At 37.8% G+C, this 25,278-nt stretch overlaps 1 protein-coding gene across 2 annotated transcripts in view; it reads right to left on the bottom strand.

Annotated features, from left to right (window-relative positions):
• Positions 1-25,278, bottom strand: part of itpk1a (inositol-tetrakisphosphate 1-kinase a) — a 42,257-nt gene that overhangs the window by 14,053 nt on the left and 2,926 nt on the right. For both annotated transcript variants that reach the window (XM_053242187.1, XM_034313793.2), the window contains exons 3-6: positions 18,416-18,440; positions 4,398-4,523; positions 4,068-4,185; positions 1,160-1,258 (exon numbers count right to left, since the gene is read on the bottom strand). In XM_053242187.1, coding sequence (XP_053098162.1) covers positions 1,160-1,258; positions 4,068-4,185; positions 4,398-4,523; positions 18,416-18,440 — 368 coding nt within the window. The remainder of the gene's footprint in view (positions 1-1,159; positions 1,259-4,067; positions 4,186-4,397; positions 4,524-18,415; positions 18,441-25,278) is intronic.

Genomic DNA, 25,278 nt, shown 5'->3' with positions numbered 1-25,278 from the left:
TCATATAATGAGCTGAGAAAGAGAGACATTTTTACATGTACACACTTTACACATGCTCATATGCTTCCTCTTTCTTTCTTTCTTTCTTTCTTTAATTCATTCTCTTCTTGTGGAAGAGAAAATTCTTTCTGGAATGTGAAAACTTTGAAACCACATCACAGACAGAACTTTCTAACACTGAGGTGATAAATAGTAGTAAGACTTTATGAAGTGGATATGAAGGTGTACGTACTGAAGAGGAAGGTGAATAGAGTAATAAGACATTATAAAGTGGATATGAAGGTGTATGTATTAATGGGGATGGTGAATAGAGTAATAAGACATTATGAAGTGGATATGAAGGTGTACGTGCTGAAGAGGAAGGTGAATAGAGTAATAAGACATTATGAAGTGGATATGAAGGTGTACGTACTGAAGGGGAAGGTGAATAGAGTAATAAGGCATTATGAAGTAGATATGAAGGTGTACGTACTGAAGGGGACGGTGATGAATGGAGTAATAAGACATTATAAAGTGGATATGAAGGTGTATGTATTAATGGGGAAGGTGAATAGAGTAATAAGACATTATGAAGTGGATATGAAGGTGTACGTACTGAAGGGGAAGGTGATGAATGGAGTAATAAGACATTATGAAGTGGATATGAAGGTGTACGTACTGAAGGGGACAGTGATGAATAAAGTAATAAGGCATTATGAAGTGGATATGAAGGTGTACGTGCTGAAGAGGAAGGTGAATAGAGTAATAAGGCATTATGAAGTGGATATGAAGGTGTACGTACTGAAGGGGACGGTGATGAATGGAGTAATAAGGCATTATGAAGTGGATATGAAGGTGTACGTACTGAAGGGGACGGTGATGAATGGAGTAATAAGGCATTATGAAGTGGATATGAAGGTGTACGTACTGAAGGGGACGGTGATGAATGGAGTAATAAGGCATTATGAAGTGGATATGAAGGTGTACGTACTGAAGGGGACGGTGATGAATGGAGTAATAAGGCATTATGAAGTGGATATGAAGGTGTACGTACTGAAGGGGAAGGTGATGAATGGAGTAATAAGGCATTATGAAGTGGATATGAAGGTGTACGTACTGAAGGGGACGGTGATGAATGGAGTAATAAGGCATTATGAAGTGGATATGAAGGTGTACGTACTGAAGGGGAAGGTGATGTCTCTCTTACGGAGCTGCTCTAACATGTCAGGGCCACACCCACTGCTGAGCACCAGGAACGGAGGAGAGCAGATCCGCTCATCTACCATCACACACAGATTAGCATGTTAGCACAAGGTTAGCATATTAGCACAAATGCTACATTCTGTTAAGCATTAGAATTATAACCTTAGGTGTAGATTAGGGCGGGGACAGAGGGGGCGTGTCCTCTTAACACTTGGAGGCGTGTCCTCTTAACGTTCATTCTGCAGTAGTGTTTTAATTGCTTTTGTTTTTTTTAATTTATTAAATTAAACCTCACTCACTGCTAAATTCTGATTGGTCAGAAGGTGTTGATTAATTTTCTATAACAGCACAGCCTGTGTGTTTTATTCCTTACCTAAAAATCTAATCTTTTAGTTCGTCTAATACGGTATAAATTCATAGACAACTACAGTGTCCATCACACCTTTTCATCCTCGTGATGAATGATGAATAGAAAATGGCCGCCACTCGCTAACGTTACTGTCTATCCATACACATCCATAACATGTGTCAGATGTAGCACTAGCATTAGCATTAGCATTAGCTCGGTGTGGTCCCTGTCAATCGGCACTGACCCGCTGGTGAAGATGGGCTTCCAGCAGCTCGGCCCGTGTCTTGGTAGGGTTGCGTATTATTTCTTCACGCTGCAGAACTTTCTAAAAGACAATATTGCTGTTGTTGCCATGGCAACCCGTTTGCGGTAAAGGGTATCTAGTGTGTGTAGAGTTTCATCTTCAATCTGTTCTGCAGCAGTTTATATATAAACTCATTAAATCTCCGAGAAGAAAACAAGCCCTGAGCTATTAATCATCTCCTGACAGAAAGTGGCTTTAGTCACCGTGTGTGATTTCTTTCCTGATTTATGCTGAGTTTAAGATTCGAACCGGAGCTCGGCGCGGGGGTGAAGTGCAGATGGTGTGATGTGATACGGTGGGGACTGTAGTGTTATCGTTCTCTTCCCAGGAAACCGCTCTGTGTTGTTTCCTACGCTAAGATCCGTGGAAGTGGTTGCCTGGTGAGAGAGAGTCACAGGCGTGGAATTCTAAACACAGCTCTCTGCTCTGTTACAGAGCGGAGCCAAGGCTGTTAACCTCACACTACCCCTCAGCACACATCTGGCACACACACACATCTGGCACACACACACACATCTGGCACACGCCAGGCTCTGTGGCCAAAACAAGCTTTATTTACATGTGAGCTCGTATCTGTGTTAACGTTTGTAATATTTAATCAGTTGCTCATCTTTAAATTTAGACGAATGATTATGAGATGATCTGCGGTAAATGACTGTTATCCTGAACTTTCCCTTCCTTCTTGATCTCACGGAAACACTTAATACTGTAAATCATGACACACTCATTTCCCAACTTCAGCTACTTAATTTGTGCCTGGTTAAATCCAGACTCGCTAACAGACACCGTTTTACTGCTATCTGTCCTGCTCATGTAGCTCGAGGTGTTCCTCAAGGCTTAGTACTCAGTCCTCTCTTTTTTCATTATTTTCATCTTTCCTGTGTTTTCACTGTTGTACTCATTATACTAGATTTTCCTTCATAAAATCCTGACACCACTTGCTCTGATATGAGGCATCTGTAATATAAAACTATGGATGAACTATGGATGAACATTAATTTATTAAATTCAACACCAATAAAATTGCAGTTTTATTTATTGGTCCTAAGTTCTCAGTGTCTAGATTGCCTGATTATCATTAAGATTAATTGGACGATTTTTGTACCTCAGGATAACTTTAAGTGTTCATTATTTTTGGGCCTCACATTAGGACCCTAGCTAAAAAGGTTTGAAGCTTTATAATCGCTTATGACTTTTTTACTATTACTGCTTTTTTTTTTGCTAAAACGCACAAAAAAAGTAAAGCAAAAAAAAAAAAACAGCAGTTTTAATATAAAAAAACTCAGCTACTAGAAGTCTTATTCATATCCAATACAAGCTATTGCACATGAGCTTTGCAAGGAATAAAAGCACTCCGTGTTGTGCTGTTATTGGAAAATAATCAACAACAGGATGGTGTGATGAAGCAGAGTTACTGTTACTGATCCAAAGTTGATTATTTTCCAATAACAGCACATCCTGAAGTGTTTTATTCTTCTTATATCACAGCAATTGACCAATTATTACAACGTTTTTATTTATTAAAGAACGGCGTGTCATACTTTTCATCCATTTATAGTTACGTTTAATGTTGTGGTACGTCCATGGGAAGTTCTCGCTCTCCCTCACCAGCCTCTCTTTTTTCTCTTTCTTAGTTAATAAGAGAAAAAAACGCAGCTTGTTACGTTACTGAGAAACCGCAAAGAAGCGTAAACTCCTCTGTCCTGAAGATGTCGGAAAACTTAAAGTTACAGCTTTACCTCTGACTGTTACAAAGCGCTGACACTGGAGACTCCTTCCATCAATGTTACATAAACATCTCCTTACAGAAAACTTCAGCATTCAGTGATTACACACATTTTTTACCATGTTTATTATTACACAAGGTTTATATTAAAGAATTATTATTATTATTAGTAGTAGTAGTAGTAATAGTAGTAGTATCATCTCTGGACATCTGTCATGTTTTCTTTCTCTTTTTAAAGGAACAGAGCTCGTTGTGTCGCTTTACCCTTTCGGGAAGTTATTATTTAATAAGAGACATGTGAAGTGATATCACGTAACAACATTAAGCTGATGGAAATGAATGATGGAGGTTTTACAGAGGGGATGATCTAAAAATACATATATTTTTTTAACTGCGTAGATGACAAACCCTCACTTCCCTCTTTATCATCAGCTCGATTCCCACAGGTTTATAAGAAAACACATTCCCACAGTGATGAGTGTTTTGTGTGGACAGTGTGCACTAACCCTTCATACACTCCTCCATTTTGTGAATCAGTGTGTAGGACTTGAAGCGGTCGAGCAGCGTGCGGATACCAGGAAGAGGATCCAGGATCACGGTCTCTGGGTGAGCGTCGATGTATTCCTGAAAGGAACATGGACAATACGTGCGGAATGAACTGGACAATTAATAACTAATCCCACCCAAAGTGTAAACAAAGGAGCGGTAAAAATTCAGATAACTGCTACGAGACACTGCACAAGCCTGCCAAGACCTCATGATATATTCTTCTAAATTTATAAAACATTTCATAAAAATGATAAAAGTCCAGCTGTGTGATGAAGCTGTTGTTCTACCTGCACACTCTGCACCAGTCTCTGAGCCTCGATGACGTTCTGATCAGCTTCCACGATGTGGTCCGTCAGTTTGTGGATGATGGCGTCCAGCGGGCCCTGATCCTCCAACGGCCTGCTCAGATCCAGCTGCAGAACCACAGTGGAGTCATCAGGTCATTATTTATTATTATTATTATTATTATTAGTATTATAGATTATAACAGGAACTGGTTCAGGCATTTGCCCAAGACAAACCAGGAACAATGAATCACACGCATAACATTCCTCTTAACTACACAATCTGCTGTGTACACTAGGGTTCTTCAGTTGTCTCTCTGGCGGAACCTAAAACAGAGTTTCCTAAAACATAGAGTTTCCTAAAACATAGAGTTTCCTAAAATATAAAGTTTCCTAAAACTTAGAGTTTCCTAAAATATAAAGTTTCCTAAAACATAGAGTTTCCTAAAACATAGAGTTTCCTAAAACATAAAGTTTCCTAAAACATGGAATTTCCTAAAACATAGAGTTTCCTAAAATATAAAGTTTCCTAAAACTTAGAGTTTCCTAAAATATAAAGTTTCCTAAAACATAGAGTTTCCTAAAACATAGAGTTTCCTAAAACATAAAGTTTCCTAAAACATGGAATTTCCTAAAACATAGAGTTTCCTAAAATATAAAGTTTCCTAAAACATAGAGTTTCCTAAAATATAAAGTTTCCTAAAACATAGAGTTTCGTAAAACAGAGTTTCCTAAAACATAGAGTTTCCTAAAACATGGAATTTCCTAAAACATAGAGTTTCGTAAAACAGAGTTTCCTAAAACATAGAGTTTCCTAAAACATGGAATTTCCTAAAACATAGAGTTTCCTAAAACATGGAATTTCCTAAAACATAGAGTTTCGTAAATCAGAGTTTCCTAAAACATGGAATTTCCTAAAACATAGAGTTTCCTAAAATATAAAGTTTCCTAAAACATAGAGTTTCATAAAACAGAATTTCCTAAATCATGGAATTTCCTAAAACATAACGTTTCCTAAAACACAGAGTTTCCCTCTCAGAAAAGGTTCAGATTAGGGTTCTGTTTATCTGTGTCTGAATTTCTGTAAAGCTGCTCTATTGTTAAAAAGTGCTATACAAATAAAATTGAATTCAATTACATTTTAGGAGGCTGTGAGCCAATAATTATCCAATGAACCCTTAAAGAACTCTTAAAGAATTGATATTTATATACTACCGTACAAACTCCAAATTATTGCTCATTCCTTTCTTCTAATGAACCCTTAAATGTTCTGTGCAGAACCGTACAACAACGTGTGCAGATAGGCTTGTGAGCTGGGGTGCGGTTCTGCGCTATTCATTAAAACTCAAAGTGAAAAATAAAGAGTCTCTTCTCACACACTCTCACACAGCTCGAAAATTTAGGACACTTAATGGTTCCTCAGTTCTTCACTTGTTCTTCTTCAGTTGCTCTAGTGGAACCCTTACAGGTCTACTCTAGAGCCATACAAAGAGTTTCCTATCAGAGCGCTTTTTAGAAGTCTAACAACACTTAATTATCCAATCAGCCCTTAAAGAACCGTGTGTTCTAAGGGCGTGTGTGTGTGTTAACTGCGTAAGTGTGTCGAACAAACTCCAAATTATTGCTCATTACTTTCTTCTTAACGCATAAAACACCTGTTAGATTCTAGGTACTTGGCACACTTTAAAAAAAAAAGTTCTTCAAAGGTTCTTTAAGGGTTCATTGGCTAATTAAAGGTTCGTATCCTCCTGAAAGAGAATCTTTATCTGGCAGAGTCTGTTTTAGGGTTCTCCTCATAACCTTCATGGGTTCCCCAGATGTTTGTTTCCTATCAGAAAAGGTTCAAATTAGAACCTCTCTTAGCCTTAGCACCCTTAATTACAGTTGGGCTCATAAGTTTACATACACTTTGTAGAATCTGCAAAAAAAACATAAGAGGGATCATAAAAATTGTTTTTGTTTTTTATTTAGTTCTGCCCTGAATAAGCTATTTCACATATCAGATGTTTGCATCTAGTCCACAAGACACAATAATAACTGAATTTACCCAAATGAACCAGTTCAAAAGTTTCCATACGCTTGATTCTTAATACTGTGTGTGTTACCTGATGATCAGCGACTGTTTTTATGTTTTGTGATAGTTGTTCATGAGGCCCTTGTTTGTTCTGAGCACATTCTCTACTTTTCCAGCATCTTCTGCATATTTGACTCCTTTCCAGCAGCAGCTATATGATTTAGAGATCCATCTTTTCACACTGAGGACAGCTGAGAGACTCGAACACAACTATTACAAAAGCTGCAAACATTCACTGATGCTCAAGAAGGCAACATGATACATTAAGAGCCAGGGGGGTGTAAACTTTTGAACAGGATGTTCGGTGTAAATTGTTACTATTTTATATAAAGATCTTTTTTTTTTTTTTTTAATTTAGTACTGCCGTTCAGAAGCTACATAAGATATTTACATGATTCCCAGAAGACAAATGAAAAAATAATAATTGGTTTTGCCTTCTTGAGCATCAGTGAATGTTTGCAGCTTTTGTAATAGTCGTGTTCGAGTTCCTCAGCTGTCCTCAGTGTGAAAAGATGGATCTCAACATCCATCTATTTGGTATTTGGTACACTCTTAGAAAACAAAGAGTTCTTCAAGGGTACTTTAATGGTTCATTAGATATGTAAAGATTCTCATCCTCCTACAAGGAGTGGCCAGTACAGTTCCTACGCACTTTAACAGCGTTCTTTCTTTGTCCCACTCAGGAAACTCTTAAAGGTTCTATGAAGAACCCTACAACAGAGTCTTATTGGTAATTATATTCTTCATCAGACATTGAACTTTTAGCTAAACTGTCTCAGTACTGCGTGGAAAGTGATTCTTCAGGAGTTCATTGGAGGTTCTTAGCCTCGTAAAAGGGATCTACTTGGTACTCCTTCTGAGCAGGAAACACTGCATAGATTGTTCTCCTAAAAGAACAACCGAAGAACCCTTACTGGTTCTATATTTTCTAAGAGTGAATGAGAAGAGTGTTTAATGAAGAGCTCGCTCTCTTATCTGGACTTTTACGGATTTATTACAGCAATAAAGGCACGTATCTTATTTACACGTCTAAAGGTTATTTCTGTATTCTTAAACAGAGGAATGAACTTTGCTCTGATTGGCCGTCTAATAAACACAATATCAAAAGTATCTTCTGGTTGAAACACAAAAACACGTAGCTTTGATGAAGTTCATCAGAAAATCAGCTTTTTCAAAACTCCACCAAAATAAATGAACACATGCACCGAGGGACGTGTTGAGCTTAAGATTATAAGAACGCTGTACAGTTTAACGTTTGTTTTAATGCTTTTTTTATGTAGTACATTTTTTTTGTATGCTACTTTCAAAATTATTGGCACCCCTCCAATTCATATAATAGACTACCAGCACTGAGTCTCTTGCTGTAACATCTAAGAAAGTTGAAGACACTTGTAGAGGATTTTGGACTCCTTTAAATGTTCACGTTTGTGCACATGGACGTCTTCAGTTCAGGCCATACCTTTTAGACAGATAAATGTTAACTGCGAAATATGAATTTTCTTTTTTTTAATAATCTTTTCCGTGTTGATTTGGAATGTGTGTCATTGTCTTGTTGAAATACTGATCTACAGCCGACTCTTAACCTCCTGGCAGAGGCAACCAGGCTTTGGGTTCAAATATATTGATACTTCATTCATTCATGATGCAGTTCATTTGAACTAGTATCCGTGATCCACCTCCATATTTTACAGCAGGTTTGGAAGCTTTTCCTTGTATTCAGTCCCTTTTTTTCAAAAAACATGATGACCAAAACAAATGATTTTGCTCCACTCTGAGTACAACACACACTATTTTGTAGGTTTTTGTCAGAAAAAAACTCTCTCTTTTTTCTGCTGGAAGCTCTTTGCTTTTCCTCGTGATGATGGATGAAGAAAAAGTATTTCAGGAGCAATTTTAAAAGTTTTTTCAGCTTGTCTGCATTTATTTCAATATTCTTTAGGGGTGTCAGTAATTTTGCCAGATAGTTTGAGTAGAGAATTTCATTCGAGTCTTCCTGTGTTTTCACAGTGATTGTTTTCCTTCTTACTATTACATTATTCAGGGTTCTTTTCGTGTCCCTACAGGGAAACTACATAAAACAGAACATTATCAGTTTGAAAAGTTTCCAAGTAGACCACTTTTGGGAAATTTACAATCTTTAATTGTCCAAATAATTGGTGATTATTATCTTCTTTATACCGAGAACCTGTCAGTGATGCCAGTAAAAACCTTTTAGAAAGCTTAGAACCTATAATTTTCCAAAGAATGCTTAAAGAACCCTTTTTTCCTAAAAGTGTGTGTATTAATTGATCATGTTTATAGTACAAACTCCAGATTATTGCTCAGTATTAGGGCTGGGCGATATGACGATACAATACCAATATCATGATAAATAACCTCACAATACACTTTTCTGAGATATGGTGAATAATGTGATGTCTTTTTATTCAAGTTTTAAAACAGACAATGTGATGTTTTAGTTATAATGTTTTTGCAGACATTATATAAAGTTTCAGTGAACAGTTTTTTTATACACAACACTACTGTATTGCTGGAAAATTGTTCACAAATATAATGTGTATATAATGAATCATAGAAATGTTTATAAGAATTGTGATTTTTGTTGCATCGGGAATCATTTTTCAAGAGAATCAGAATCATCTAAATGATTAGCTATTTCAAGCTAGCAGGAAATAAACTAGTGCTTCCTGTCTGCCCCCTGATGCATTATCTTATCTTTTAGCTAAAGATTAATTTAGATTAAAGTTTAATTTGTCAATAAAATAAGAAATTAAATGTGGGTTGTTTGAGAGCTGGAGCATCGACTAAACACTCGTTTTTAATAACAGACGGTTCATGTGGTGACTAAACTTCCCATGTTTTAGTAGAGAAATATAAAGCACCTGGTAGAACTCTGACAGTTCTTTACAGTCGCAGTGAAATACTCTACATGACCCCGAAAAAAGTGACTTCTGACAGAAAATAATAAGTTGAGCTGGAGGTCAAAGCTGTGTGGGCTAAAAATGCTAAAAATAAAACTAAAAGGGGACCTCAGAGTCAATACTGGGCCCAGATCCTGTGGGACTGACTCTCTGGAGCGTGCACATTTTCTTTGGAAGAAAGTGCTAGGATATTTGGCAGAAAGAGAGAAGGGCTTACATCATTATCTAAGGTCATCAAGTTCAAGGTCATCGTTTAAAGAGCAGTGCCAAATCAGCATCGGGTCCCGGACTGACGGAGCCACTGTGTTGTGGGGAGAAGAGATGCTTCCTGTATGCGTTTATAAATGATGCCATGGAAGAACTACGTTTTGTTCCCTAAGGAGCCATTTTTTGGTTTCAGTCTGTAATCATTTAACCATTTTTCTTGTTATGATAATAAACAGAAAAATCCTTTAAACCACAGAGACCCTTTCACACGGTGCTAACATTTACAGTGGAGCTTTATTTTAGTTCTGTGTGGCAGAGAAGAAAAAGGACTGGGTTTTAAAGGATAAGGACAGAATGCACAGAAAGCACAAGTCCATGCTTTCCTTTAGGATCTTCAGGACTTCAAGACCTTCAGGACTTTAGGACTCTCAGGACTTCAAGATGTTAGGACTTTAGGATCTTCAGGACTTTAGGAACTTTTTGACTTTAAGACCTTCATGACTTTAGGACATTTAGAACCTACAGGTGTTTAGGACCCTCAGGACTTTAGGACATTTAGGACCTTGAAGACTTTGGAAGCTTAAGGACTTTAGGAACTTAAGGACTTTTGGTCTTTGGGACCTCTCCAGGACTTTTCGGACCTTAGAGAAATTTTAGGATCTTTAGAACTTTAGAATCCTCAGGACTTTAGCACCTTCAGGACATTATGACCTTCAGGACTTCAGGATCGTTATGATGCTGAAGCTTTTGGCCAGATAAGTGTACAGAATGTATCAGGTGTTTTGTGGGCGGAGCTTCTGCAGGCAGTTCAAATTTCCCAGAAGACCACAATGTGAAAAGGAGGAGGAGAAATGTCTGGAAATATTCTTACAGCCAGCACAAAGCTGACCAACATCACTGACAACTTTTTATGAGACACATAACAGACACACACACACACACACACACACACACACACACACACAGCCTCAGGCTAAGCTGAAGTAATGAATCATTCAGCTGCAGTTTAAGTGGTGTGATGAGCTGGTACACACACACACACACACACACACACTCTGTACACACATGGTACACGCGATACACACACACACACACACACACACATACACATACACATGGTACACTCAATACACACACAGTACACACATACAGTAAACAGACACACACAGTACACACACACTATACACACACAGTACACACACAGTACACACACAGTATACACACAGTACACACACACACATGATACACACACACGGTACACACACAGTATACACACAGTACACACATAGTACACACACACATGATACACACACAGTACACACACAGTACACACACGATACACATATTCACAGACACACACACACAGTACGCACACACACACACACACACACACAGTGTCAGTGCTCAGAGGAAGTAAGATGTCCAGATGAGTCCTGAAGAGCTGCTCTGAGGGATTAAACTGAACTACACCAGCTTCCAGAACGTTCTCCCACTGGCCTTTATTTACTGTCCCTCCTTAACCAGCCAGTTCTTCCTGAAAATCAGTTCAGCGTCTGCTTCTGCTGTCACACTGCAAACAGAACCGTTTACTGCAAACAGTTCCTCGTGTTCATCAGTACAGTGCTTTAAGCCTCAGCTCATTCGGGGAGGACTACAGAGCGGGAACGAGAGCCGACGGGTTCCTTTCACCAAACGCTGCGGAACTGCTCCTGGCTTTAAAGGAAAGGAAACGTCCAAAGGGAGGACATGAAGTGTTTATTTAAGGCCAGGGTGTGGGGTCATTTATTACCATCGACACGTTAAAGATAAAACTGTAATCCAGCCTTCACCAGCAGCCAGGAGATCAAATAATATATACGTGTTAATATATAGTATATAATATAATATAGTATAGTATATATAGTTGTATACACTTACGTATATATACTTATGTATATATATATATGTTGTTATTATTACACCCTTAGATACTTTTCTTTTCTTGTCCCTCTCTGAGAAGAGTCTATGGTTCTACACAGAACCCTACAACTGAGCATGTCTGTAAGAAAGGGATCTAATTGGACCCCTTTTTTGAAAACCTAAGACCTTTATTTATCCACAGAACCTTAAGATCCATTGAAGAGCCATTTCTTTTCTCTAAGAGTGTGCATTAGTAAAAAAAAAAAATGAATAAAGGTACCAGAAAATGTTCTTTACAGATGCCATAGTAGATCCTTTGTGTTTGTTAGTTTCCTAAAGAACCTTTTCTGGACGCTTTATTTTTAAACACAGTTATTTTTAGACACAGTTACAAATAAAGGTTCCAGAAAAAAACCTTCTTGACAGCGATGCCATGGAGGATTCGTTTTTGGTTCCATGAAGAACCTTTTGATTGATAGATCTTTAACTATGTTATTTGGTGCTACAGACACGGGATCTTTGAGAATGCTTATAGGTTCTACGTAGGAGTTTGTATCAGACAGGGTTCCAAGTAGATCTCTTTAGACCTTTTTTAGACACGAAGAACCCTTAATTATCCTGGGAACCCATAAAGAACTCTTAAAGGACTATTAAATGACTATTAAAAATAAATAAAGGACTATTAAAACAGTTTTAAGAGGCTTAGAATACTTTATTATCCAATGTACCTGTAAAGAACCCATTATCTAAGAGTCTACAAGCACCACAACAGTTTTGACAGGTTCTAGGTGTGAAGAAGAAAATAATGAGCCATAATTTGGAGCATGTGCTACACACTTACCCAGATAATACACACACTCTTAGAAAAAAAGATGGTTCTGTAAGGGTTTATTGGATAATTATGTGTTCTTGGCTTCCAAAAAGGTTCTACTTCTGACGTTCCTGATTGGGAAACGCCTTGTTGTCGGGGTTCTACATGTCCGGCAGGACAGAGGAAGAACATTTAAGATTGTGAAGTCTGTTCTTTTTAAAGATGATAAAGATGAATGCTGTGATGGAACAAAGCTCCACCTGGTACTAGAGTCACGTAGTAACCGCAGAACCGCAACACTTATCAGAGGAACCACAGCGATTATCTCATCGATTCTTTAAGTGAGATTGATTGTGACTGGGTGTGACATAGCAAGATAAAGATGTCAAAGACTGTGTGTGTGTGTGTGTGTGTGTTCCCATTCTGTCCACACCCTCTGTTTTCTCTTCATTCTGGCCTTGACAATGTCGTCTCACTCAACACTGAATGGATTGTGTGTGTGTGTGTGTGTGTGTGTGTGTTTTAGCTGAGTCAGTCCTTATCTCGAGCTGTCTGTCAGATATTAAAGAGCTCAGCTGAAGGCTGCAGGACCTTGACCGAGTCTCCCTGCCCTGCCCATTCGTCTATAACCAGCCTTCACACACACACACACACACACACACACACACACTTCCCTAAATAAAGCAGTGCTAAACAGTCCCTGAACACAGTGAAGCCACAAACCCTGTTGTATATATTAATCTGTTTTTGGTTTCTGCGTTCACAAGGCTACACACACTTGTGCTCAGCTCTGGTTCTTCTTGGTGTAACTCCACACTGGTCCATTTCAAGTTCGGCGTCTCAGACGGGATTAGTTTTCCGGACCTGTGTGTGTTCAGTAATGTTCCTGGAGGAAGTCTGATCAATTCACACAGGATAAGTGATCTCTATAAATCACAGAGATGGGTGTGTCTTCATGGTCACTACTCTAATACACACTGATCGTTCTGATTTTTATTCTACGTGCTTGTTGTAGTGGGCGTGGCCAGGCTTAATCATTAGTAGGTCACATGACCTGTAGGCTGTACCTGTGCTAGGAACTCGATAACTTAAATAAAACCTCCAGAGAAGTCATTCCTCTGACACGTCTGTTTAAACATCAGCTGTTTCACTGTTCTGCGATTTGAACTTTTTAGCTTGAGATGAAACCTCTTTATAACGATATTGCATTTTTTCTTCTGCTGTCAAATGTAACAGGATGTAACATAAAAGCAAGAGACAATTAAAAGATGAAAAAATAAAAAGCAATATGATGAAATATGAATGAGAAGATGGTGAGTGTTGAAATAAATCTAACAGGAGTCTAGTGTATCTCCTACATACAGCACTGCATGAACAGTCCTAGTTGTAATGATCACATTAATCACTGGGTTAATTTAACAAAATGGCTTCCAGCAGCACACAGAATAGCACTTGATCCAGCACAGACTATTATTTTGTTTGTTTGTTTTTAAATATCGTGCTCTAACAGTTACTCATGCACAACTTAATAAAGCCAGATGATACTAAATCAAGGTCAAGGAATCATATTGTGTACATTTGCGAATTTATTGTGATTTTAATTCATTATTTCGTTGAATTAATACCAATAAAAACGTGCTGACGTTCACATTTGAAGGATCACACCTGAGTTATAGTATTTAATAAAGAAACCGTGTAGCAGTAAGTTAAGAAAAGTCTTTTCCAACACGGACACCAGTTCCTCTCGGGCTGCGATGATCTGAGCGCAGTGTATTTTAGGAGGATGTTGAACAATGCTGTCAGAGCGCTTGATTAAATAAGGATTAAGTTTTAGTGGACAGAAAGTGGAAGTCGTAGTGGTTTAACTAAATAGTTTCTGCAGAGCGCAGGAGATTCATCATTCACCCAGACGTGTGTAGAGTAACTCCCGTCTGGAAGATGGAGTAGTGCAGAATTAAACACCTCTCTGAGCTACACACCATGACTGATGCACTTTATTACAGCGTGGAAATGATTCATACTTAATGTTCTGTGACGTCACGGTCTGACATTTAAGTACGTTCGGAAATCAAAAGTGCCTAAATATTTATTAGTAGAACATAACAGCTCTTTTTAAAGCTTCGGTTGTTGTAAACAGTATAAACCTGAAAGCATTTCCTGTAATCGACCAGATTCCTGTAACTGTACTGATGGATTATAATTGTCTCGCTATTATTAATATTTAATGGCATAAACAGTACGTCTTATCTTATTTAATGTTTAAGGATGAATTAAATCTTTATGAAACACAAATCAAACTAACAATCCAGTTTTTTCTACTTATAATTCTTCAGCCTGTCATAAATAACATGTAACAGAGACAGACTTATAGACGCCTGATATACGATCCACACGTACTGTATGTCACGGTGAAGTTCGTCCAATCGCTGCTTTTATCAGGTACTCATTTATAAAAAAAAGTCTCTCAGGAGACATGGGACACCGAGGACATGTTTGTTCTTAGTGTGAATATTATAAAAGAATGTGATTTATAAAATAGCCGCCGTACACCGCAGGGTGTGTTTACAGCAGCCGCAGCACACAATGACGCATCAGTGTGAACCAGTTTAATTATTTCCCAAAGACGAGTCTCAGCACACGGCCAAAACGCAATCAGTACTGGTCTGCTCTGAGCTCGAGCTCGTGTCATGTCAGAATTACGGTAATGATAAAATCATGGCTCAGACTGGTCATCTCATTATCTCCAGTCTCTGTGATGAACTGACTGCATTTCATCATTCTTTTACAGTAAATGTTTTCTTCTGCTCGGCTTATAACCACTAGTTTTTCATATTTTGAGAAAACTAAGTTTGTTATAAAATATGCAAACACAGCAGGTGGGCTTACAAAACAAACAAACAAACAAACAAACAACATTCCATGCACACGTCTATTGTCAGGTATTATAAATGATTTATTCTTCATTTTGAACAGAATCGATATTTTTATGCTGCTGCTCCAGCGTTCCTTGCGTTCTGTACATATAGTCACGAGTCATTTGGCTGTCAGTCGCCATCTTAGCGCTAACGTTAGTTGATGGTGCACCTTTGCAGTTTTCTGCAAAAAGTGAAGGATGTTTTCTTTAAATCCTTCACAGCACCTTCTACTCTGCAGTGTAATTTGTTGCTGGAAGAAATATAGGATTTCTACGTAGCTTTTCCTGACGTCGCTCCATCTTCGAATCTCGGCTATAGCGCTTACCTAACCTCACATTCTCCTGTAGCCAGGCAGGAAGTGACGAATTCAGGACAGGAAGTTAGGCCTATTGGGAAAATTTTAGCTATAGGTCTGGGCTATAATTTCTTGAAATCGCACTGCAACAAAGTACTGTTTTCACTCTGGAACAATTTAGAGTGATTTCATTCACGTTTTCAATTCCATGCAATGGAACTTTTTGTTCTTTTTCAGTTTCCGTTTTTTGTTCCCTGTAACGTTTCTAATCCCTCATCAATACTAGAAAACAATGGGGAAGTTTAATACACACGTATAAACGTTAAACTGATACCACAGCCTGCTTTATCTCTGGTTATGTCCACAAATGTGAATGAAGTCGCAAAAAAAATCTCTTGAAAGTTTTTATTATCTTGAGAAAAATCTCAAATGGTAATTACGAGTTCAACAAAACGTATAATTCTGATGTGACATGATGTGAATTTTATTGCATTTTATCAGGTGAGTGCTTTGATCAGGTTATTTATTTAATCTGTTAATATAAAAATGGAATAGATGCATTAATAATGATAATAAATTAAATATTAATAATAAGTTAAATAAGTTACCTTACAGCCTTTTAGGGCACACAACAATGATAACTTGAGTTTATCGCGTCCGATCTAATGCGTGATGCACAAAGTAACCTCACCTACACAAGACAAACTTGTGTGTTTACAGTTTTATAGCGAGTGAATGATTACTGTTTGATCTTTAACGTTATTTTAAACCACCACAATGCTGGGAAATGGAGCTGAATGTGGATCATCTGTAAAATGATGAAAAGACTCTGCTGTTCGTTCTACACCAGCGTACTCCATAAAGCGTTACAAGGACGGAAGGGAACATCCAGGAAAGTCCAGGAACATACCAGGACACGGAAACTGTGTGTACAGCAGCACTGGTACAGATCAGATAATCAGACACACGGGTGCGGCACCTCTGTGATTCATTAGTGTGGAACTCAGTGAATCTGAGAATCAGCAGCTAATCAGGGCCGCAGATTCGATTAGTGCAGATATCAGACAGAAGAATGAGGATAGTTTAAATATTACATGTGGGATATTTACAAAAAAAACACACACACACACACACACACACACACAAAACAGAGGCATTACTGAGCTCAGCATGTTAAACACTGGGATTATTTAAGTATTCGCTCCCTCTGTGTGCTCACTGTGGAGAATGGAAAATTCTATTTTGGTATAGATGTGGCCTTTCTGTGATCCTTTTCCCTCACAGTAAAGGTCATTTTATGTTTTTTTCCCGTCACTGAGCTGTAGATCAAAAATCTGACCAAGCCCCATCACCATTAATACACAATTATACATCTAGAGTACTGTATGCACCATTAATATGTTTTTTTTTTCTAGAAAGTTTGCCAGAAAGAACAGTGACACTGGGTACGTGCATCAGGACAAGGATCCCACAGGATGCAACAAAAATATTACAAACAAAATATAGACAAAAATACAGACGAAACAAAAAATATTGCAATTTACGGTTTTCATGCATGCCAGGTTTCAGCGAAATTTCTATCCCACCTTCATCTCACAAAACACACAAAAGACCTGAAACTAGCGCAAAATGTTCAGGTACAGGATCAGGGAAACTCAGTGTTTGTGTGGGAAACAAGTAAACAGTGGTGCACACGCATTTCAGTTATTCTGCCAATAGAAGGAAATTACAATACTCGACCTATCAGACCATACAGATGCGATATTCTGCTTTTTTATTATCTATAAAGATAAATGTTTTTATATTGTATTCAATCATACACTCTGAGCAAAAAAAGGTTACTCGAGGGTTCTTAGCTTCCTAAAGGAGTTCCTTCAGTTGTACAGTTCTACATAAAAACTTTCTTGGTTTCCTCAGAGGTACAAACCACAGATCCCTGAAGGGTGCTAGATTCAACCTTTTTTCTCTGTGGGACGTTTTCAGATTCAGTGACTTCAGCTCACATGGTTCATCAGTATTTACATAAAAAAAGGAAAAAGTTTCTTGTATTCAGAGCCGGGTTATGCGCGTACTTAAGCTGATTTTTCGAGCTCTCTGTTCAAATGATTATTCTGAGGTTGCCAGGTTTTTCTCCTGTAAAGCTCTCAGGACTGGATATTTTTCAGGGGTGTCTAGATCACTACCATGAAAGACAAGCATATGTTTTAAGCCATGAAAAAAACCGAGGCTAGAAAACGCAGACTGACCGAGCAGATTGTATTTTCCAGCCTCAGCTTTCGTTTGCAATATGATGCACCGTTAAGCAAAACACAGTTTAGAATGATATGATAAGAAATGAATTAAAGGTTGGCAAAGATTTAAAGAAACATCTGATAGACGTTGTCTAATATCAGGACTCTGGTTTCTGAACAGGCCACGCCCACAAGAGACAATACTACACAGGGTCATTCTGCTTCTCACTTGAGTCAATATCACGCAAGAAAATGAGTCAGAATCACATGTATCTAAGCCATGCCTCTGTTTTACTCAAACTCCGCCCCCATGTGTGTAACTCTTGACATAAACAAAGAGCTAAACATAGCTGAAGTCTGTAGTTTTGTCTGAGGTCTGAATACTGATGTGTACGCTTAACACACACTTAACATGGTTACAGGGAATTGCGTATATAATCTGTTATTACTGTATATATGATCTATATATGATATATCAGGAGAAACACGACACCTGAAGCTCCACCTTCCTCATAGTTAGCTTGCTATAATTCCCCTCTCACATTTGCTCCTCGTGGCTAAGTTTCCGCACCACAACCATTCACAAAATATCAGATGGAATCAGATCTCCTGCTGGAACAGGAGCAGGTGTTGGAGGGTAAGATTGTAGATAAAGATTGTAGACATACCTGAACCATCTCAATGCCCCGCTTCCTAAAAAATACACAAAGGGAAGGAAAATTAGTGTTCATGAGAAACCTGGATGTTTGTGCTCTTACTGTAACTTGATAACACAGAGCAGAACCTCTTTAAAAAGCTTAAATATGTAAAGAACCCATGAAGAACCCTTGAAGAACCCTTGTTCAGGTTTAGCCCCTCCTAACCCAACACCTGGATAACATCTGCTCCATCACACTGACACATCAGTCACATGGGAAACATACTATAAATGACTTCACTTCCTGTCATGAGATAAACAACACTCGCTGCACTTCCTTTCTGGGGTGAGTCAATTCTTTTTAAAATAAAATATCATGTGATCAAACATAATGTGAGGTAACATATATACCGTAATACGAGAGGTCACGATGTGACCTTTTTCTAAATAAGGTTTTTTTCTAAATATTATTACTCTATACAGTATATTACTACAGTAGCAACTGTAGCAAAATTAACATCATAGAAAACTTTCAAAAATTAACATCATGTAAAAATTGTTTGTTGATTTTTAAACATATCCGCAGATTGAACAGAAACAAAATGTACAGTAAAAATATTTCATTATGACATTTTATTTAGAAGAATTAACAGCGTGTTGATCTGATCACATGACAGGAAGTGATGTAAGATTCTACATCTACAAAACTCCTTCGCACAAGTGTATGTGCAAATCTTTAAAATCTTGCACTAGACTTGCTAAGTTTAGTATAAAACCAGAAATAATAAGCGTATATTGGAAACAGAGATAGACAAACTCTTGTTGCTTAGCAACAGAAAGGAGGATCCCATCATTCACACAAATACAAGTGAAATCCGCATTCTCTTTATCAACATTACACACACACACACACACACACAGTCACTGAGAGACATGATGTGTTGGATTAACACACTGCAGCGCTCACACACTGGTGCAGTTACAGGAGAGTGTGTTATTAATCTTCCACCACACAATCTTGATCAGATATGAACACAAGGTCAACGGTCGAGGTGATAAACACACCACACACACACACACACACACATATCCACGCATCACATGCACACATTCATCACCCACACACACTCATTGCGCACACACACACACACACGCATCACACGCACATATTCATCACCCACACACATTCATCACATACACACATCACACACCCTTGTTTAAATATTTATTTATTTATTTATTTAAATAAATGTATATATTTATTGAAACAATAATCAATTATTTTGAATTTCATTACATTTTAGATTCCTATTTATTTGTTTGTTGGTTTATTCATTTATTTATTCATTTAATTTTGTATTATTTTAACAATATTCACTTTGAATTCCATTCATTTTTGGAGCGCTATTTATTTATTTATTGTGTGTGTCTGTATTCTAAAAAAGGTAACACTTGACATATCTATCTATCTATCTATCTGTCTGTCTGTCTGTCTGTCTGTCTGTCTATCTATCTATCTATCTGTCTGTCTGTCTGTCTGTCTATCTGTCTGTCTGTCTGTCTGTCTGTCTGTCTGTCTGTCTGTCTGTCTGTCTGTCTGTCTGTCTGTCTATCTATCTGTCTGTCTGTCTGTCTGTCTGTCTATCTGTCTGTCTGTCTGTCTGTCTGTCTTTCTGTCTATCTATCTATCTATCTATCTATCTGTCTTTCTATCTGTCTGTCTGTCTGTCTTTCTATCTATCTATCTATCTATCTATCTATCTGTCTGTCTGTCTATCTATCTATCTGTCTGTATATATATATATATATATATATATATATATATATATATATATATATATATATATATATATAAAGCTATTATGATTTTAAATTAAAATTAATTTTTTGGAGTCCAATGGAAAAAAAAAGATACAGTAACAAGGTAAGTAAGTAAGTAAGTAAGTAAGTAACAGTAAATTAAAGTTGTGGTCCAGCGATGGTTGGTGGTTTTTAAAACAGGGGTAACACAGGTGTGTGTTACTGTATCTGTGTGTGTTCTGTTGTATCTGTTTTATCTGTCGTCTTGTTTAATTCTCAGTTTCTCCTCATAAGTAAGAGCATCAAAAGAGCAAAATCAGGCCAATCACATCAGCACTGCCACGTCACGCTAAACAGCACCCGAGCTGCTAACTACACAGCTAGCTAAATTCCACTGAAGACGGTAATAACAGCTGGCTAGTTAGACTTATAAATAAACAAAAAAATTCCAAAATGAATGCAGTTAATCAAACAACTTCATGTCTTACAATTTCTTTACAATATTTACCAATTATAAAGATTATAACAACAGGCTACACCGGTTATATGAACCAGTTATGATCAATCATCATAAGGAGAAGTGAAAAGCGCACTGTCCAATAAACACTGAGATATTTTTCTACATAAAACCCGCCCACTCACACTCCGTCCACTCCCAGAGACGCACGGCGTCCGGGCGTGGCTCGAACTGACGTGTTAAAAGCGTGTTGTCCAATGAGCATTCATCTTTCCTCCCATTAAAACACACTGTACTGGGATCTGCTGTAAACTCCCACAGCTTCACTGAGTGTGTATTAGCTTCAGAGGAGATTTTCCTGCAGGCTGTGCTGTTCACTGAAAACAGTTTGAGTTAAATGAATGAACAGCGTGACTTTGTAGTTGATCATTTGATTTAAAAATAATACTGAATTCCACCAAGACTGATGAATATTATAGACACTAGAACCTGGTAAATATTTCGTTGCTGCATTTTAATGAAATTTTAGTGGAAGCCAGGCTTCATGTGTCGTCTTAAAGTAATCGTGTGTGCTGTGGTCATTTTTGCTGGTTTGATATCAGCACTTACACTCTAAAGCCAAAAGTATGTGCACCCCTGACCATCACACCTATATGTGCTTGTTGAACATCCCATTCCAGATTTATTCCCCCTGTGTTTGCTGTTATAATAAGCTCCACTCTTCTGCGAAGTCTTTCCACTAGATGTTGGAGCGAGGCTGTGGGGATTTGTGTTCATTCAGCTACAAGAGCATTAGTGAGGTCAGGCGCTGATGTTGGGATGTCGAGGAGGTCTGGGGTTCAGTCGGTGTTCCAGTTCATCCCAAAGGTGTTCAGTGGGGTTGAGGTCAGGGCTCTGTGCAGGACACTCGAGTTCTTCCACTCCAACCTTCACACACCATGTCTTCATGGAGCTCGCTTTGTGCACAGGGGCATTGTCATGCTGGAGCAGGTTTGAGTCTCTTAATTCCAGTGAAGGGAAACTGTAAAGCTACAGCACACAGAGACATTCTATATAACTGTGTGCTTCAGACTTTGTGGAAACAGTTTGGAGAAGAACTACATATGGGTGTGATGGTCAGGAGTGCACATACTTTTGGCCATATCATGTAATTAACATAAGAAGATTTTGTAGCTTGTTTACATCATGTGATATAACTGTAGGAGATTTGTTTATGGAAAACCGAAGACACCAAACGTGGCTGATGTGGCTGATCATCTGCATATTTTGTAGGTGTTTTTGCTGTACTATTGCTTTAAGGGTGAATGAATACAGTAATATATGAATACAGTAGAAATATGTCAGCAATGTTTCTCTGTGAAGCGTCCAGAAGCAGGGTGGCCAGCTCGGTGCGCTCCCAGGTAACCGCTGCACTTTGTCCACGTTCTGCCTTTTTATGGCCAAAAATCCCCCGGGGCCGTATTACTGTCTCATAAAGAGGCCTGGAGAGTGGAACTGTAACTCACACACGGCTAAAAGCTCGCTGATGCAGACGCCGACACTGCAGCTAAAAACAGCTCTCTGAGTAGGGAGTTCCTCAGACAGGGACTGAAACGATAACCATCTACACACCACTCGCATCAACACTGAGCAGAAACGCCACACAGTCTAATATAACCACGCTTCAGTCTGAGGGGGGAGAAAATATACAAATATAACACTAATATTATTAAAACTCCATGTTTATGCAGCCAGTCACCTCACTCTCGGGTTTGGCATGTGTAGCTACGCTAGCATTCGCTGTTATCTTAACAACTATGCTAGTTTTATTCTTATTTTTATTGCACTTTATAGCTTTTATAGCTGTCATGTAACGTTAATGCTAGTTACGTCACCAACACTAGCATGCTAAATAACTTAGCTAATAGTTTGCTATCTACAAATTGGTGTTTCAGTACTTCTTGGCTATCCCTAGCTAATTCAACTCACACTAACTGAAGCATCAACTTTCAAGTTAATAGTTGGTTCATGAAATGTAAATAATTACGTCATAACATAAATTCCTTCTATAAAATTTCACACAATTAACACAAATTTTCTCCTAACATTATTATTCACTACCTAGCGTATTAGCTAGCTAATATTAACCACCAAGCTGAATTTAGCATAGCTAGCTAACTAGCATTAACTGAAACACCAATTTGTAATTCACACTTCTACATCATTGTATATTGTATAAATAATTTTAAATCATTTTAATATTAACAAACCTTAATGAAAGCGACAATTATCATTGATTTCTTCATTCTTTTGTTCCAACTTGAACTTTCCCACATTCACTCACACTTCTGTCCAATCTAAGTCATATCGGAATCATCACAATTCCTGCCTTCTGATTGGGAAAAACGTTCACGTCAATCTTTCAGTAAGAAATCCGTGTTTGAGTTTCGGGATCTTTCTGATCAGATAGTGAGGTGACTATGGCTACGTTTACATGCACATCAATATTCTGATATTAATCAGAATTTGTCGATATTCAAATTAGTATTGAGTCATGCGTTTAAACGCCGCAATCTGATTCGGATTAAGACAATATTTTTACTCCCCAAATTCCGATTCCCATTCCTGGAATATCCCTGTTTTAATCGGAGATTTGTTGCATGTAAACATCTTATTCAGAAAATCCACTGAAAGGAGATATATGCGCAGCTCAGCCTGCAAGGAATTGTGGGTGCTAACAGATGCTTAGCTGTACGCTAGGTGTTTAGGAACAGCAACTCTAGCAAACTTACAACAGCCAAACCATGTATACAGGAATATTCCGACTCCTGTACGCATATAAACATCGTATTCGGAATACGGCTGCAACCCGAATACAGACCTTAAACAGAATTTAATGTGCATGTAAACGTAGCCTATGACTCCATGAACTCTTAAACCAGATTAAATCAGAGTTTGTAAAGAATTAAAGCTGATTAAATTACTACCAACTTCAGTTCTTTTTTATAGATTAGATCAGAAAGAGAAGCTCTAAGTTCCAGTTCAAGTCAGTTCCTGTTCTCACTTACGTTATAGCAGCTATAAACAGTCGTTCCCTCACCAGCCTCTCTATTTTCTCTCTCTCTCTTAAACGTAATAAGACAAAAATAAACGCAGCTTGTCACGTTACGAAGATCCTGAAGATGTCAGAAAACTTAAAGTTACAGCTTTGCACCTGACTGTTACAAAGCGCTGACACTGGAGACTCCTTCCATCAATGTTAGACAAACATCTTCTTAGAAGAAGAAAACTTCACCGAATCATCGATTGTTTTTTTAAACACGTTTATGTGGAGCGTCCGCCATACACATCCCTGTTCACGAGCTGTTACTATAGAAACAATAATGTATTATTTTACGATTCCTGCCAGAGCTGCTGTTATAGAAAACTAATCAGAATAACAGAACTCCTCGTAAACTCTCTCACGTGACCTGAACGCGCTGTAACGTTTAAAACCAGTGCGATAAAGACGATGTTGTCTCCGTTAACTGAACAACGACATTTTTAATCCATTTTTGGTATTAAGATGATAAGATAAAAAATTTCTGCATATCTTTGCATCCATATATGGAAAAGAAATGTGCTCCAAGAGACCATAGATGGTAATGTAGGAGTGTCTTTTATCTTAACAACTATGCTAGTTTTATTCTTATTTTTATTGCACTTTATAGCTTTTAGAGTTGTCATGTAACATTAATGCTAGTTACGTCACCAACACTAGCATTCTAACTAACTTAGCTAATAATTTGCTATCTACAAATTGGTGTTTCAGTACTTCTTAGCTATCCCTAGCTAATTCAACTCATCACCAACACTAGCATGCTAGCTGACTTAGCTAGCTAACTTAGCTAAAACACTTGGTGTTTTGGTACTTCTTAGCTAACAGCCAATTAACTGAACAACGATATTTTTAATACGTTTTTCTGACCAAATCAAGGTAAAGAGATAAAAAATTTCTGCATATCTTAGCAGAAATGAAATGTGCTCCAAGAGACCATAGATGGTAATGTAGGAGTGTCTTTTAGTCCATATAAGGAAGTTTTAACATTCATTTAAGGAATAATGTCACTAATGCTGATATACACACACGTTTGTTTGATAGATTTGTTTAGAAATGTTTATAAAATTCACTGGCTAAAGTAAGCTAACGTGACAGGACATTTTTTACAAAAAACTATGACAACTTAGAAATATTTGAAGGAACTCAAACTCAAAGACACGCCCACCTTTCTGTTGGTGCCACACAGACTTGAGGAAATTCTCACCGTAAATGTTAGCATCTTTGTGGCTGAAAATCGTTTTCAACTAAACCAGTTCCAAACGGTTCGTTAATGAAGTGCTCTAAAGAACCGTTTCTTCTCCTGAGTTTCAGTGCGCTCTTACGTTATAAACCCCCTCACTACACACACACACACACACACACACACATACACACACATACACACACACACGTTTGTCTTACTCTCCTTGTGAGGACCTTCCATTGGCATAATTAAGAATGCAGCTAATTAATGCTAAATATAAATTTAAATATAGTACCTAAATATTCCTAAATATAACGCTAACCTTATCCTCAGTAACTCAGTAACTACAACAGCTCTTGTTTTAAAAAAGCTGCA

This window comes from Pangasianodon hypophthalmus, chromosome 19, assembly GCF_027358585.1.
Source record: "Pangasianodon hypophthalmus isolate fPanHyp1 chromosome 19, fPanHyp1.pri, whole genome shotgun sequence".
Lineage (NCBI taxonomy): Eukaryota > Metazoa > Chordata > Actinopteri > Siluriformes > Pangasiidae > Pangasianodon > Pangasianodon hypophthalmus.
This window is presented reverse-complemented; position numbering and strand designations above follow the sequence as displayed.